The following is a 14,386-nucleotide window of genomic DNA, read 5'->3' on the forward strand; positions in this document are numbered from 1 at the left end:
AAATTATGAGCAACAAATAAATTACCTATTCAAATTTGAATTAGATAATAAAGGAAACAATAATTATGACTAACGTAAATGTTCATAAAAAGACCCTTTTTGCGTGGCAGTGTGTTTCAAAGTCAACTTTTGGACGAATATGGCAATTTAAATGTGTGTTTGAAATTTTCAAGAAAACTGCGCCCTCTGCCACTCATCACGTTTACTACTTACCAACAATACCTACTATGTGAAAATTATGCTCATATTGTATGAGCAAGAGCAATATGTGCTGCATCAAAATGATGCAAAAGGTATACAAGATTGTGATCCATGTTTGTTGGGTATATTTTAACAAAATCTTTTTTTTTACTTAACCATTAACCGTACGCCCTCTAGCGGCAAACCTAGAAACTAATTAGAAGAAAATTAGAAAATAATTTCCAAAGGTTTCTCTTGACCCCTTTGGTTAACAGAATCTGCCGTTAACGGTTCCATATATGTAGATATGGTCTGTGACCTTTATTACTCCTGTAGACTAAGATCCAATTTTGTTACAAAAATTCGTTAATTCAAAAACCAGGGGGCTTTTTCATACGGAATTATAGCGTGAATAGTGATCCTTAAACATAGTCGATAAAAGACAAATATTTGAGGTTTAACAGAAGTTACACCACTTTCAAAAGGCTTGATTGTTTAAGTATAAGATCGAATTTTCTTTGAAAAATACTTCATTGAAATACTTCTGAAAGGAGGGGGGGGGGGGGGGGGTCTTAAGAACCAAAAATATTTGAGGCATAGGTGTATATACACACCTTCAAAGGACATATGATTGAATTTCGATAGAATTTTCTTTAAAAATGTAGACACTTATATCGTTGTATTTATACAATGCTTATATTTTAAAAACCGCTGAAGGGACTTTTTCATGACAAATTATAGGGTCATTAACCAAGGTCAAAGGAAAATATTTGAAGCGCAGCAGAAGTTACAAATTACACCCCTTCAATTCTAGGCCAGGTATATCTATGTGTACACCAAAATCCATGCGGAATTATAGCGTTAATACTGACCCTTTTAATTTAACCCTTGAATGCTCAATGGAACTCCGGCGATATATTTCTACAGGTATAGGTAGTTGTTTGTCGGAGTTAGTAACAGGGCTAATTCTAAGGTAGGTATGTATCAGCAATAATATGTATGTATTAGTATACTAGGAGGAGAAATGATTTTTTTTAAATCAATATCTTCTTAGTTTTCCTTCCCCTAATATTTTGAAAAGAAATGCACCCCAAATTTATACCTATGATTATGAATAATCACCACATTCATTACTTTCACCATAACCAAAGACTATCCTGTTTCCCTAACATATATATTCACAAACTATTTTAGTGTTTATTTTAAAATGCGCGAAATTGTTTCGTTTGAAGTTTACTTCGCGTATTCTATATGTTTAATGTTTTTGTTTTCATTTTAAATATATAATAAGAATTGTTCTAAGTTTTGATAGTGCTGACTTTGAGAATTAGTTTTATTTTCAAAATCCCGCATGGGCGTTACCGTTAATTTCATGCGCAATGACACGGACATTCAAGGGTTAAACAGAGTCAAATAAATAAGTATTTGAAGTACAGTAGAAGTTACACCTCTCCAAAGGACTTGAATTGACAGAAAGGTACATTTTGTTACAAAAACACAAAATTAAGAACCACTGGGTGGGGGGTCATGTCGCCGAGTTGCAGGGTTAGTAGTGGCACTCTTAAATGTAATCAATGAAACAAAAAAAAATATTTGAGGCAGATTCTAATAGAGGATATTAAAAGATTCTATTAAAGGCAATATTGTGAGAAGAATATTATTATTATTCATAATTATATTCAGTATGGACATTTTGCCTCCAAATCTTCTCAAAATTACAAGTGGAGGATCTGTTCATAAATAAAAGAACAAGACTTGGACAATGAATATGACTATACCGGGTGATCGAAAAGTAGTGCGGACAATTTGAATTTTCCGTAAAACTAAACATTTATAACATTGATAACATACCAAATGTCATTTATGTAAAAGCAGTGGTGGATCAATTTAATCACTAATACATAAATAAACTACCTTCTAAACATGTTTGCCAATTCCTTAAGTAAAAAATATTAAATACTTAAAGCGCCCAATTTAAACTGTCTGCAGTTCTTTTTGATCACCCGATATTCTACAAATGAATGTTCTATCTATGTAACTTTTTTTTAATGGTGTTCTGTGTATGCTATTTCCTAGATTACAAAGCTTTAGAAACATACCAGGAGTAATGGATACATTTAGTCAAATTTCATCAATTTTTGGAATGTGAAGCAAATGGTAATCTGTAAAAAAACACTTCCCACATAAAGTAAGATGTTGATTAGGTCGGACTCGAATTGCCTACCATTGCTAAACAAAAAATTGTTATGTTATTAATTTTAAGAGACTGAATTTCACAAAAGTTTACCAAATGAACCCATTCACCCATATGCATTTTGTGATCATAAAATAATAATGGCTTTCCGTAAATTTCCAGTATAATATGGAAGGTTAGTAGATTAGTCCTTAGAATTAGTAATACAGAGGTGCGTTAGTTGCAAATAATTGATAAGGGTAAACTTAAATACAAGTACATATTATTAATCTTTACATTTTAACTGTTTTACAATCTGATCGGAAACAACTTTTGTCGCTTTACTCGCATTTGGAATTAAAAATCGATCCATGTCGGAAATAAGGACCGAATCCCCATCGGGCACGCCGTACTTGAATGTGATCAATTCGGGATGTCTCTTTTTTGCTGTTATTCTAACAACTGCGGACAACGGCCGTCGTACGATGATTTCGGCTATATCCTTCTTTTCGGAGATTTCTCGTAGTACGATTAAATGCGAATCCGTCACTATTAAATAGCTCTTGTACATCAAACCGTTTAATTTAACTTCTTCACATGGAAACTGCTCGATAATGTCTGGACTTTGCAACCAATCCTGTAATGATACGATTTCGCGTGGGTCTTCACTTTCGGCACCCTAAAAGTATGCAAATGAGTATATGGACGTTGCTACTATTACAGACCTGAATACTAGCGAGATTGTCTTGATCATCATCGATACTAAACACGGGCGCAACATTACGATATCGTTTACCTATTTTATCTGTACTGCTAACGTGACGTTCTTGAACCGGACTACTGTTGGGGTTAACAATGTACTCGAACAATTTCCCCTTAACCTCCGCCGATTTTGATTTCATCGCGGCGGAAATTTTACCAAACAGATCTCTGGACGGTTCCGTCTTTAAGTCGCCCGTTTTCGTTCTCGCGTTCGGAGCGCAAACAATACAGACCGTAGGATCGTGATCTTGAAGATTTTCGGACGCGTGCTCGCCAAAGTAATTATGCACGGCTATGTATCCACCTGTCAAAAAGGACACATATTGAGTGTGCTTTTGTAAGAAGGATGCAACAACCATATGCGTATATTGATCTTCTTCGTTCCGACCGGAACCCAGAAAGCACAGATGTTCGCCACCTACGTTATTTAGTAAAAATTATATTCGATAATTACACACAGGGTGTTTAGACGGGCCTCATATTAATTTTTGTTGTACTCGGGCTTTCGTGATCGAACGCGAAATTCTAACTTTAAATTTAGTGTAATAATTAATTGATTGTCTCTTTATTAAATTTCATGAGTTCATAGAAGGTATTTAAAAGACTAAGTAATGGACTAGACTGTTTTCAGAGGCAGGAAAACACTAAGAGACTCTTGAAAGCTGGATGCTTTTCAGAGCGTTCTTCCAATCTCCCAATACCTTCTAGATCACCCTTTCCCAAGTTTCTCATGCCAAAAAAATGAAGATGTGTGCTTTCTAAAAAATTTTAATAGGTTTCATGAAAGACAAGGCATTGATACACCAATATACCATTACGCTTTTGCATTTTTTAAATAATTTGAAAAAATTAAACATCTTAAGGAAGGGGAATATAAATAATAACGAAATGCAGGGAAGTACGCTCTGTACTTTAAAAAAAATGAATAAATTTTACATTTTTTAGCAAATCGCCCACAGATTTTACTAATGTTGTTCTCTATCGAATCACTGGAAAAGTGGTTCCCCCAATCCTCATTTTTGCGAGGAATGGGAGCAACTTTGTAATTTTCAAATGTGTATGTGTGTTCTAGAACATCATGAAGCTTCCTTGAGCACTCGAGGACATTCTAGAAAGAATGTTATTTGCCATAGAAGCAAATTGAATTGTGTTTCGAGTTAAGTGAAGTAATAAATAGTTCGCCCTGTTATAAATTACTTTTTTACTTACTGTTATAAATTTATTGTTAATTAATTGTAAATAAATAAACCATGTAATTAAATTTACGTTACAATATTTTTTAGAACACCACGGAAAATTCGATTGTTGTGTTACTTCAGACCTCGCTTCAGACGTTAAGGGAAACAAGTATACAAGTAGGTGTTCAGATTCAGAACAAATCTGGAAAATTCAAAACAATTAAAAAGTTGAGCAATAAATACATGAGATTTGTAAAATTAAGAAACAAATTCGAATTCAAAAATTAAAAAAATTAGGAAAATTAAAGGCTTCAAAAAATCGTCCATCGCGATGTACGCTAAAATTAAAAATTGTTTGCATTTCCATAACAATGAATCGAGAAAGAGGACAAAAAATGAAAATAATAACATGAATATACAAGAAAAATGTCAAAATCAAATTTTTTCATTGATTTCTGAACAAAACATTCGCGGATAACTAGATCTTGCTGAATCAAATTAATTTCTTTTTTTGTCCTCTATTTCATTCCGTACAAATCCAATATTGACGTCCATAAGAAATAAGCAAGTAGTAGCCCGTAGCTTCTACAACTAGCGTGCCATGGAAATTCAGTCTCCATGGAAGGTCCATTTCCTACCGTTTAAACTCGGGAAAATGAAAAAGAAATTTTACATTTTTGACATATCTTAGTTCTTTTCATAGATTTTTTAAAATTTCAAATGCGTTTTTTTGGTCACAAATGGTGCTACTTTGTGCCCATTTAACCTGCATTGTATCTCTCAACATTACACAGTTCCCAATGGTGAGCCACGAATTTGAACTACCTTGCACACAATAACTACCTTCCCTTACCCAAAGGAAACTAAAGTGACTAGAATATTAGTAACAAATGCAACAGTATAAAGCGAAATTCAATGTGTCCTATTGTGGATGAGACTGCAGTACATCTCAGAATTAATCTAGCTACGTTTGTTTCTGAGATACAAGGTGAAAAGAAAAAGTTCGACTTTTTGTGATGTTATCGCATCTTACTACCCTTGTAAAATAGGTAAAAAATCATTGATTTAAAATATAAATAAACCTGCTGCACGCATACCAAAGGTTGCTTTTTGTTACACAACATATAGATCTGTCATCAATACTCATATTTCTAACATGCAATCGGTTAAGTCTCTTTTTTTACATAGAATCCATATTTTTGGACCACCATTTCTGAGATTTGAGCCACAGTGGCAAAGTTGGTATTTTATAAATGCGACACCCTGTACATGTTAACGTGAATTATTTATCAATCACTATTTTTCCTGATTACATTGGTGTATCACAACCTATATTTTTTTTAATTTTAGCCATGAAAACCTCTATTATTGTATTTTCAATAGTAGACTATGGATTTATAGATTTTGTTTTGTTTATTGTATCCTTGGTAACTAAGTCAGGTGATAGCAATCAACAAAATGAAGTACGATATAATATAATATACAGGGTGTTTTTTTCATTGCTCTAAACCGAACACAAACATATTGGCTGCTTCTCCTATTCATTTTATGTGTGCAAATTTCAATAAAATATCAAATATGTGCGACATCCACTTCTCACCTCTAGATAGTATCTTATTAACTCTTAGGCACAAATAAAGTACTTGATTTTTAATTTCTTAATTTATATACTTACTTAAAATTTTCTTTTTAATAATTTTTCTATAAATTCTACTATAATCTTTTTTCTTTTTTTTATATTCCTATAATGCACCTTACGTTTAGCTTTATTACCTAGTAATTGACCTGTAATTGGATGTATTTATATCTGTCGGTCAATAAACATTATTATTATTATTATTATTATTTTAAGCATTGGGATCTTGGAAACCATAACACATATGGAGATTCGATTTTCGTTTTAAGTGCTTATTCAAGATATGCTTTGGTTTTGTGAAAAAAATCAGTTTACTCGATATGAGCGAAAAACTTAAAACTTTAGGACCGCAAATAGAGCAACAGCACAAAGAAATGATGAATTATTACATTTAAATTTCTACTTTGAAGTAACTACACGTAAAAAGATTAATCCATCTCAGCTAATGTTCAAAATATTCACCATTATTATTTACACACAAGCGGCTTCTTTTCGCGATAGAATTTAGAGCAAAATTACCTTAAATACATGCCTACTGGCAAAATGATAGCTGTCATATTAACATAGCAGTTACAAAATGTTAAAAATAACAGATTTTTAAAACATGTAGACTTAAATAACTGTTGTCTGCGTTTTGATACCTAAGTATTTTTGATGAGTGGGGGTGTTAGACTTCAATTCACCCTATGTACATAAAAAATAATGTATACCTAATTATTGAAAACATGTAGCGCGGTCTCCTTGGGAATTATATAAATAAATTGTATTTGTGAAACGAAAGAGCGTCTTTTTTATCCACCTCTTGGAAGGTTATCTATGATTTTGCAACATTATTAACTGCACCGGCATAAGCAAAACGACTTGGGGTGTAGTGGTCATTTCTTTTGTGAGTTGCGATTACCAGTTTCGTAATCTTATATTAAATATCACTTAATTTATATACAGGGTGTCCCATTTATCATGAGACAGTTGATTATTGCGACAACTAGCCGGGATATCAAATATGAATTATATAAAATATTCTTCATATGGAGGGGCCCATTTAATGATGCTATACATATGCACATTTTCAGATCGCCCTTACAGGTCAAGTATAGAGCAACTAATTTTGTTTAAACACATTTTTTTTACTTTTGCATTTCAATAGCAACATCTGAATCTTGTCCAGAGCTCTTGGGCCCCTATGCATCTTATGTATTAAATTTTAACACCATTGGAACTGCATAAAACAATATTCACTAATTGTTTCTACACTGATGGAATAACAAGTACAACTTGATGTACACAACACAAATTCTAAATTAATTAATTTATTTATTTATTATCCCTCTCTTGTTCTGGGCCCTCAACACGCTTGCGCCCCGCCCAATTACAGAGTGGTGCTCTCTGTTGCTCTATACTACTCCGGTATTTACCTTACGAATTAGGAAAACTGCAGGGGAAAACTTAATTCGGAATAGCCGGCAGAATGCTCGAAACTGGTCTAAGGTAATTCCCATCTCTGCCCCAGATGAAAAATTCACCTCAACCCAGGTTCGAACATCCGACTTCCGGATTTATAGCCCAACGCACTACCACTGAACCATAAAACCATAAATTAAATAACTTTGTCCACCTTTTGAATATTGTGCCCCTGTTTTAAAGTCTGAAATATTCCGAGCACAAAAAAAATGTACATGTGGCCCTTCTGTAGAATATGACTAAATACCTGCACTAGAATTTATTACAATTGCTTGTTTCTGGGCTGACAAAAGGCCTTGTACGGCCGTAGCAAAAGCACTGGGTTCTTGCAACATTAAATTACAGTCAAGATGAAAAGCTGTCGATAAATGCCCAGCATTATACTGTTCAATGGGTCGACAATCTACCAGAAAAAAGCGAACCTGATCCAGTTTGCTTGTGGAGTTGCAATTTTCAATCTAGGACATAGTATTTAAGTACGTTACATTTTATAAACGAGAGACTAACCAATTCGTTTACGGAGACGGGTAAACACAACGCCTGGGAGATTGTGGTGGAATCCATCTTTTCCTCACTGTAAATTGCTTGAATCAAATCTCTGCGAAAAGAGAACGGTGTTTTCAGCGCGTAGTACTGTGCCAACGAACAAAAATCTCCGACATCATCCGCCTCCAGCGCACATGGCATATTTATAAGAGTAGCAGTTATCACCTCGCGTGGCTCGTTCTTCATCTGCATTATTTGTTCACGCGCATTCACAACCATTATCAGGGACAGGAAAAATACAAAGAACGGATCGGACTGCTGGAAATAATAATCCCACATATTGATAACGACAGGTAGATTGCAGGTTGCCGCAAATAACGATTGGAACCACGTCGAACAATACATGTCGGGTGTAATCCGCTTCGTATCCAGAAATGAGCATAATTCCGGATCGTGATATTGTAACAACAGCCTTAAAATATGAAACACATTTCCGTTTTTTTTATTACAACTTTGAGGTATGTATGTATCACGAATTGCCTCAAAAAGATTATACGTCGTGGATCTTTGACCCTTAAGTGCCAATAACGGTAGCAAAATATCGATCCAACCGTTATTCCGTTCGTACTCCAAGTTTCTACTTTTGCAGTAAAATGTTAGAATCGATTCCAAATCGGACACCACAGAAAGCTTATCCTCCTCGTCGTTACCCAATTTCGATACGAAACTTGTGCAGTCTTCTCGTAAGGCTGTTTGATTTGTAAGATCAAATATTTCGTTGAAGTGATTCAGCTGATTTCCCTTATCTCTCACGTCTAAACAAATCTGCAAATAAATAGTTAATACTCGAATGCAAGCGCACATACCACGGGCCACGACTAACCTGCCATATATCCGACCGCAACTGTTCAGGTAAGGGTCTACCCTTGCAAATGCAATACACATCAGCTGCAGAACATTCCTCTAGCAATGCGCTTTCTAATTCGTTAATCCTGAAAATAGCAAGTTGAAAATTTTGTCGGCCCTTATAAGAATAATTACCAATTTTCCCCGTCCAGATCAGTCATTTTTTCATACTTTATGAATTTATTTATTTATTTACGGTGTACAGCCTCTTTTTTTTTTGACGTGTACGATTTAGAAACGTCAAAAACAGCTGTAGATAGAAGTGAATACTTACAAGGTTACGGCATTTGTTTTTGGTGTCTAAATATGCACATTATCTACAGGGTCCAATGTAAAATATCTATTCTAAATTAAGAATTGTCCTGATTAAAACCCAGAAGCATTGATTATACTTCTGTATAATCAATGCCAGAACCGAAGTCCAAAAGTAATAAAGTTAGCTCTAGGCTCGGTTTCTGCGATATTTGTTGAGTGTAACGACCTGTGGGAAGAAAAATGGGGATACTGGAGGAATTCAATGCTGGAGGATACCCAGACACACTTAATATTGCCCAGTAACTAGTCAAACCAGTAATGGCGTCGCCAGATGTCCTTGTCTAATACGGCACTAAAAGAAAACCGACCAAATGCATGGAATACATGACTGTAATAGGCAACCAACTCTATAGAAATTGTTTTAAAATATAATCTGTATGTTATGGAAATAGTAACTCGATTATTTGATGTCAAATTAGGGTTACCTATCAAATTGTGATTTTTAACACAAAGGATTGCAATATTAACATGGCGGTAGTGCTCATGCTCCAGTTTGTCGCGTGAAATGTTGATTGCCTACTATCATGATTAGATACATTTGATCAGTTTACTACCCGCACATTAATAAGGGAGTTATTGGATTGGGGTAAAAATCCCCCCCCCCCCCCGACATTTTTTCAAAAATACACGTTTTAAAGCACCAAAAGACAGGAACCCAAAACAAACAAAATCTTGATGAGCTGTTTGCAGTCTCATTTCTGGCATACGGCTAAACCGATTATAACCAAATTTGGTACACATAACAGAACAGAATTACGCATGCACAGGTACTAGCCACAGCCAATTTTTTAAAAGTATACATAGCCCAACATGTATAAATATAAGACAAAATTCCCTGTATAGAGGTTGAAGAATGAAAAGAATTTATACAATATAATAATCTATTGATCTGCTACACGAATTTTCATAAATACTTAATCAGGAAATTTTCCACAAGGTAAAGTAAAATTGTCCCAATCACTAATCCTCTCATGCTCTTGTAAAATACTCCAATTAGGGGATTTCTTCTGTAAATTTAACCAGTTAAAATCATCGACCGAAGTCCAATTATTAATATTTTGATCTAAGCCAGCAGTGACAAAATCCTCCTTCAAACTGTCATACTTAAAATTATATGGCGCAATTAAAATGTTATTACAATCTTCCATAATCGCCCTACTGGTTACGTGCAAGTAAATGTGTATATCGGAAGAGCTGTGCAGCCTCAACTGCTGACACGCTATCGCCATTTTAAGATCGTTACAATATTCAGCAAAAATGGACGTGGAAACGGGTCCGCTAAGTATCAGGCAGTTTCTCACATGGTTTAGGTGCAAGGTTGACGGCGTGCCATACAGTTTAATTAGGCAATTTTCAATATTTTGTAACACTACGTCATTTTTGTAGACATCAGACTTCTGCATTATTAATGTTTCATTTTTTCTATTTTCGAATCCGCATATACTTTCCTCGTAGGACTGATGTGGTGCAGCATAATCCACGACATCTTCAGAACGTCCATTAAGGTCTGTAATATTCGGTTTTTTATTTTTAAAGCCAAACTTTTTCTTGGGTATTAAGTTCTCTTCCAATTCCCTGGTGCGTACTGTTAATTCGTGTACGGTCTGATGGCAACGTTCCACGTCATACATTCGTAGGAATATTTTGGAGCTGGCCCCATACTTTTGCAACATTAAGATACTTTTGTATATTGTGTCGAAATGTTTGGGCAAGTCGACTACGTCAACTGAAGAAGACGACTTTAGGGCATTTTCGACTGCGATCCGTTTTTCGTTAAATGATTTAGTAAAGTACTCTAATTGTTCGTGCTCGGCTATCAACTGCTGCTTTCCTTCCAGTTTTTTTTCTATGTCTAATTTGCGTTCCAATTCGCGTTTATTTAATGAAGTCGTTAGTTTATCACTCCTTTCTTGCATTACATTCATTTTTTAACAGAGCATCAAGTTCTTTTTTATTCAGACGATGTATCGGTTGATTTGTATTGGCAGCCGCTTGAAGGACTGTCATAAACTGCCTCTTATTATTTTTCACTTCTGATTTATCAATTCCAGTATATTTCTACAAAAATAGATTTGACATGTGACAACAAAGTGCGTTGACTTACGTCATTTACATTATTTTGACTTTGAGTTAAAAGAAGACAACCGTATCCTATTGCGCTAGCACTAAACAACCATATTACCGACTTTACATATTTTTCCATTAAGGCTGCTTAAGTTCCTTTGACCAGCATTCGTGATCTGTTTGTCTGATAGTACCTTCTCCTAGTATCTCGTCGACTTTATAATAAATTCCAAGCACCCGTGGAAATTTTTCTTGTAACTGATGACGGAAATCTAAAAACAATTGACAATTTTGACATTTCATATACCTAATGTTGTCGAAATTTACCACATGAGTTACACGCTTTATTCACGTCTAGATACAAGACGTGCGGACGTATTTAACTCACTTGGTGTATAGATCGAAGTCAATTACCTCTATCTTTGTTTACTTTATTCCAAAAGGCATACGAGACAAGAAAGCCTGCTACTTCAACAGCAAGTACAACAGCTGCACCTCTCGCAGTCCACTTTTTAATGTTGAAGTTACTTTTGGGTTCTTTGATCAACATAACAATTTTATATGCATAACGTTATTATTTTACTCATGTGCTGTTCTTCTTGCTCGATCACTGATAATAATTCGGTATTTGCAAGTTAATGGTTGCAAAAATCAAATCAGCCCAACATGACACAACAAAAGAAGGATTTGCGCAGGGGCGTACTCGCCCAATTACGTCACTTGGCGCCTTTATTTAAAATTCACGTACCAATTTAAATAAACGAAACGCTACCCTGTCCCCAGCTCATTCGTCAAGACAAGAAAATACTCATGTTGTGAAATCTTTGATTATAAGTGCATATTTCAAAATCGTCTTCTAACTTTCACAAAAATACTCCAATCCAGAGAGTCGAAGCGTACCAAAGTCTGAATTTGATTGGATCATTTTCGAACTGAGTTTTTGAAACTTGCAGATGTGTTCCACACTGACTCCCTGTACTGCGCAAACGCAAGCGCGCTAAAATTTGAATTTGTGTACAGCTATCAAGTGTAAGGGGTAAATAATATACACATAACTGGCAAACGTTATAATTGAAGATAATTTAGCTTACCTGCTTACCTATTATATGTAGTAGGTATATGAAAATGCCATGTTATCAAGATGAATTTTGTTGTTATCTACATTTGGAGTGCATGGTCATAGAATATGCCAAAGGCGATATTAGGCAACTGCTTCGGTAAGTTCTGTAATAGTTAATTAGAAAGAGTTAATGACATTTACTTACAGCAATAACGTTACAGACCAACATTGACCTATGGTAAAGAGAGAGTCCGGTGCTGAACGAATCACAAAAATCCAGACTACAAGGATCATGATTGATAGCTAAAGTAGAGGTTTGCTTTCAAGTTGGCGCTATAATGTATTTAATTGGAATTCACAGTAGTGACCGAAGGCTTTAATTCGAGAAGAAGAACCTATTCTTTCCGAAAATACAGCGACATTTGGTTTGTAATATGGAAGTCAGCAGGAACTGGTATTATAAACAAAACAAACGGTGGCACGTTAAAGCAAATTCAAATTTTAGCGCGCTTGCGTTTGCGCAGTACAGGGAGTCAGTGTGGAACACATCTGCAAGTGTTTTTGAATACCTACCTATACTGTTAGTTCAACGACGGAACTGAAATTAAATAAATTTTACTACAATTCAGCCCTTATTTAAATAAGCGAATATTCTCTTCAAAAGAACTGTAGAAAAAATATTACGGGAGTTTTTCTCTTGCGAATTTTGATACAGGCCAGCATCACCAATGACGTACGACTTAATTTGAAAATTTAAAAAAGTAAATTGAAGACACTCCATTAATTACTAATTTAAGGCTAGACCTTGGTATGTTGCTTTAGACTTCATGAAGCATAGATCTGAAGTTTGAAGCTGCGTTCGCTATTTCAAGTATTTACAGAAATTACTTTGCGCTTTAAGTTTGTTTTAGCACCAATTACAGTAGCCGCCCAGCGCTTGCCCTTTAGATCCCTGGGACCGCCGTTCTGCATTGGAGTTACTCGGAGCTCGACTGCCTCTTCTCCAGAAGCAAGAGAGACCGAAAGCTTCTGGTGGAGCTCGAAGCACTCCCGTTCCCTTATTTCCTGCCGTCACTGTCTACAGATTTTGAATTGTAAAATTACCGCTGGATGTTCCTTTTTCTTACTATTATTAATATTTATTTTTGTAATTATACCGTATATTTTTTCCGTTGTGTAAAGGAGAACCGAAGCTACCAATAGCGCGCGAATTTCAGGCGAAAGTTAATCGCTGCTGGGTCGTCTCACCTCGCCCAGTTACTACGGCAAAACTGCCGATACTGAAGCGCGGTTATCTCGGATGGGAAATAACATGGCGAGGTGAGGCGGCGCAGCCGCGGAAATCGAAGTTATGTTCCCTATTGTATTCCATTTAATACCATACGGGGACACGTGCTAGCCTTTGCTAATACATTAATCAAAGTAATCTTATCACTTTCTTACATATTTTTGAAGCAGTACCATTGAAATGACATAATCTCTTCTGAAGAGCGCCTAATTTTATGCAACCAAAATAACTTCTTAAAACAAAGATCTGGCTGTCACCAAAGAATATTATTAGTTACTCTTTGCTGTCACATTAAATTAACTTGAATATTGTTGCTATTTTTAATTTCATTCCTGGTGATGTATTCAACTGAAGAAAAAATTGATATTGTCAATTGGTATAGTGCCGGAAACAGTAGGAGCGCCAAACCAACAATATTCAAAGCATTGTATATGTATTATTTACAATGTTCAAACTAATTAATATGACCGCCAGATCTTTATTTGTTTTAAGAAGTTATTTATAATACCCTAGCTGGAAACGAACTAATTCCGGGGAAGTAGTAAGGCAAGCACTATGTGCCAAAGCCGCCTATTATTACCCCAGGTAGGCACTCATTTTTAACGAGACTGAGTCAACTTCGAGGAGTAAAAACGCCAAAGGCTGTTTGTTGGCGGACCCGGGAATTGAACCCAGCACCTTCGTTTGTAAGTTAGTGTCCATACCACCAACCAACCTCCTCAAGAAGAGACGAAATTTTTGTTATTTAAAGTAGAAACAATACGTATAGGTGCATCTATCAGATGTCTACTTCTTAATAAATAGCACTGTATAATACAAATATCAATCAAAAAGAATCGGTTAACTTGAAATTTTGACCGTAGATAGGGAATAGACT

The 14,386-nt window shown here is 35.3% G+C and overlaps 2 protein-coding genes and 1 long non-coding RNA gene across 3 annotated transcripts; all 3 read right to left on the reverse strand.

The window, feature by feature from the left end:
* Nucleotides 1-2,214: 2,214 nt before the first annotated feature.
* Nucleotides 2,215-9,064, reverse strand: LOC116169595 (TBC1 domain family member 23). Its single transcript, XM_031485737.1, has 6 exons — nt 8,918-9,064; nt 8,760-8,868; nt 7,898-8,701; nt 7,638-7,848; nt 3,079-3,533; nt 2,215-3,032 (listed from the first exon to the last, which is right to left on the reverse strand). The coding sequence occupies exons 1-6, from the start codon at nt 8,941-8,943 to the stop codon at nt 2,640-2,642; spliced, it is 1,998 nt and encodes a 665-aa protein (XP_031341597.1). The 5' UTR covers nt 8,944-9,064; the 3' UTR covers nt 2,215-2,639.
* A 900-nt stretch (nt 9,065-9,964) lies between these two features.
* LOC116169600 (tubulin-specific chaperone C) lies at nt 9,965-11,155 on the reverse strand. Its single transcript, XM_031485744.1, has one exon. It carries the CDS (start codon nt 11,020-11,022, stop codon nt 10,012-10,014), a length of 1,011 nt encoding a protein of 336 aa, XP_031341604.1. The 5' UTR covers nt 11,023-11,155; the 3' UTR covers nt 9,965-10,011.
* A 185-nt stretch (nt 11,156-11,340) lies between these two features.
* LOC116169610 lies at nt 11,341-11,629 on the reverse strand. The gene is made up of 2 exons (XR_004145005.1): nt 11,489-11,629; nt 11,341-11,433 (listed from the first exon to the last, which is right to left on the reverse strand). It is a non-coding gene; the product is annotated as an uncharacterized LOC116169610 (long non-coding RNA).
* Nucleotides 11,630-14,386: the final 2,757 nt, after the last annotated feature.

This window comes from Photinus pyralis, unplaced genomic scaffold (assembly GCF_008802855.1).
Source record: "Photinus pyralis isolate 1611_PpyrPB1 unplaced genomic scaffold, Ppyr1.3 Ppyr1.4_LG4, whole genome shotgun sequence".
In the NCBI taxonomy this organism is placed as follows: domain Eukaryota; kingdom Metazoa; phylum Arthropoda; class Insecta; order Coleoptera; family Lampyridae; genus Photinus; species Photinus pyralis.

Coding starts and splice junctions, on each gene's coding strand:
- LOC116169595 (XM_031485737.1), bottom strand. CDS start 8,943: ATGACTGATCTGGACGGGGAAAATTG. Junction 3,534..7,637: donor TGTAATAAATTCTAGTGCAG/GTATTTAGTCAT, acceptor TAAATAACGTAG/GTGGCGAACATCTGTGCTTT. Junction 3,033..3,078: donor ACAATCTCGCTAGTATTCAG/GTCTGTAATAGT, acceptor GCATACTTTTAG/GGTGCCGAAAGTGAAGACCC.
- LOC116169600 (XM_031485744.1), bottom strand. CDS start 11,022: ATGAATGTAATGCAAGAAAGGAGTGATAAACTAACGACTTCATTAAAT.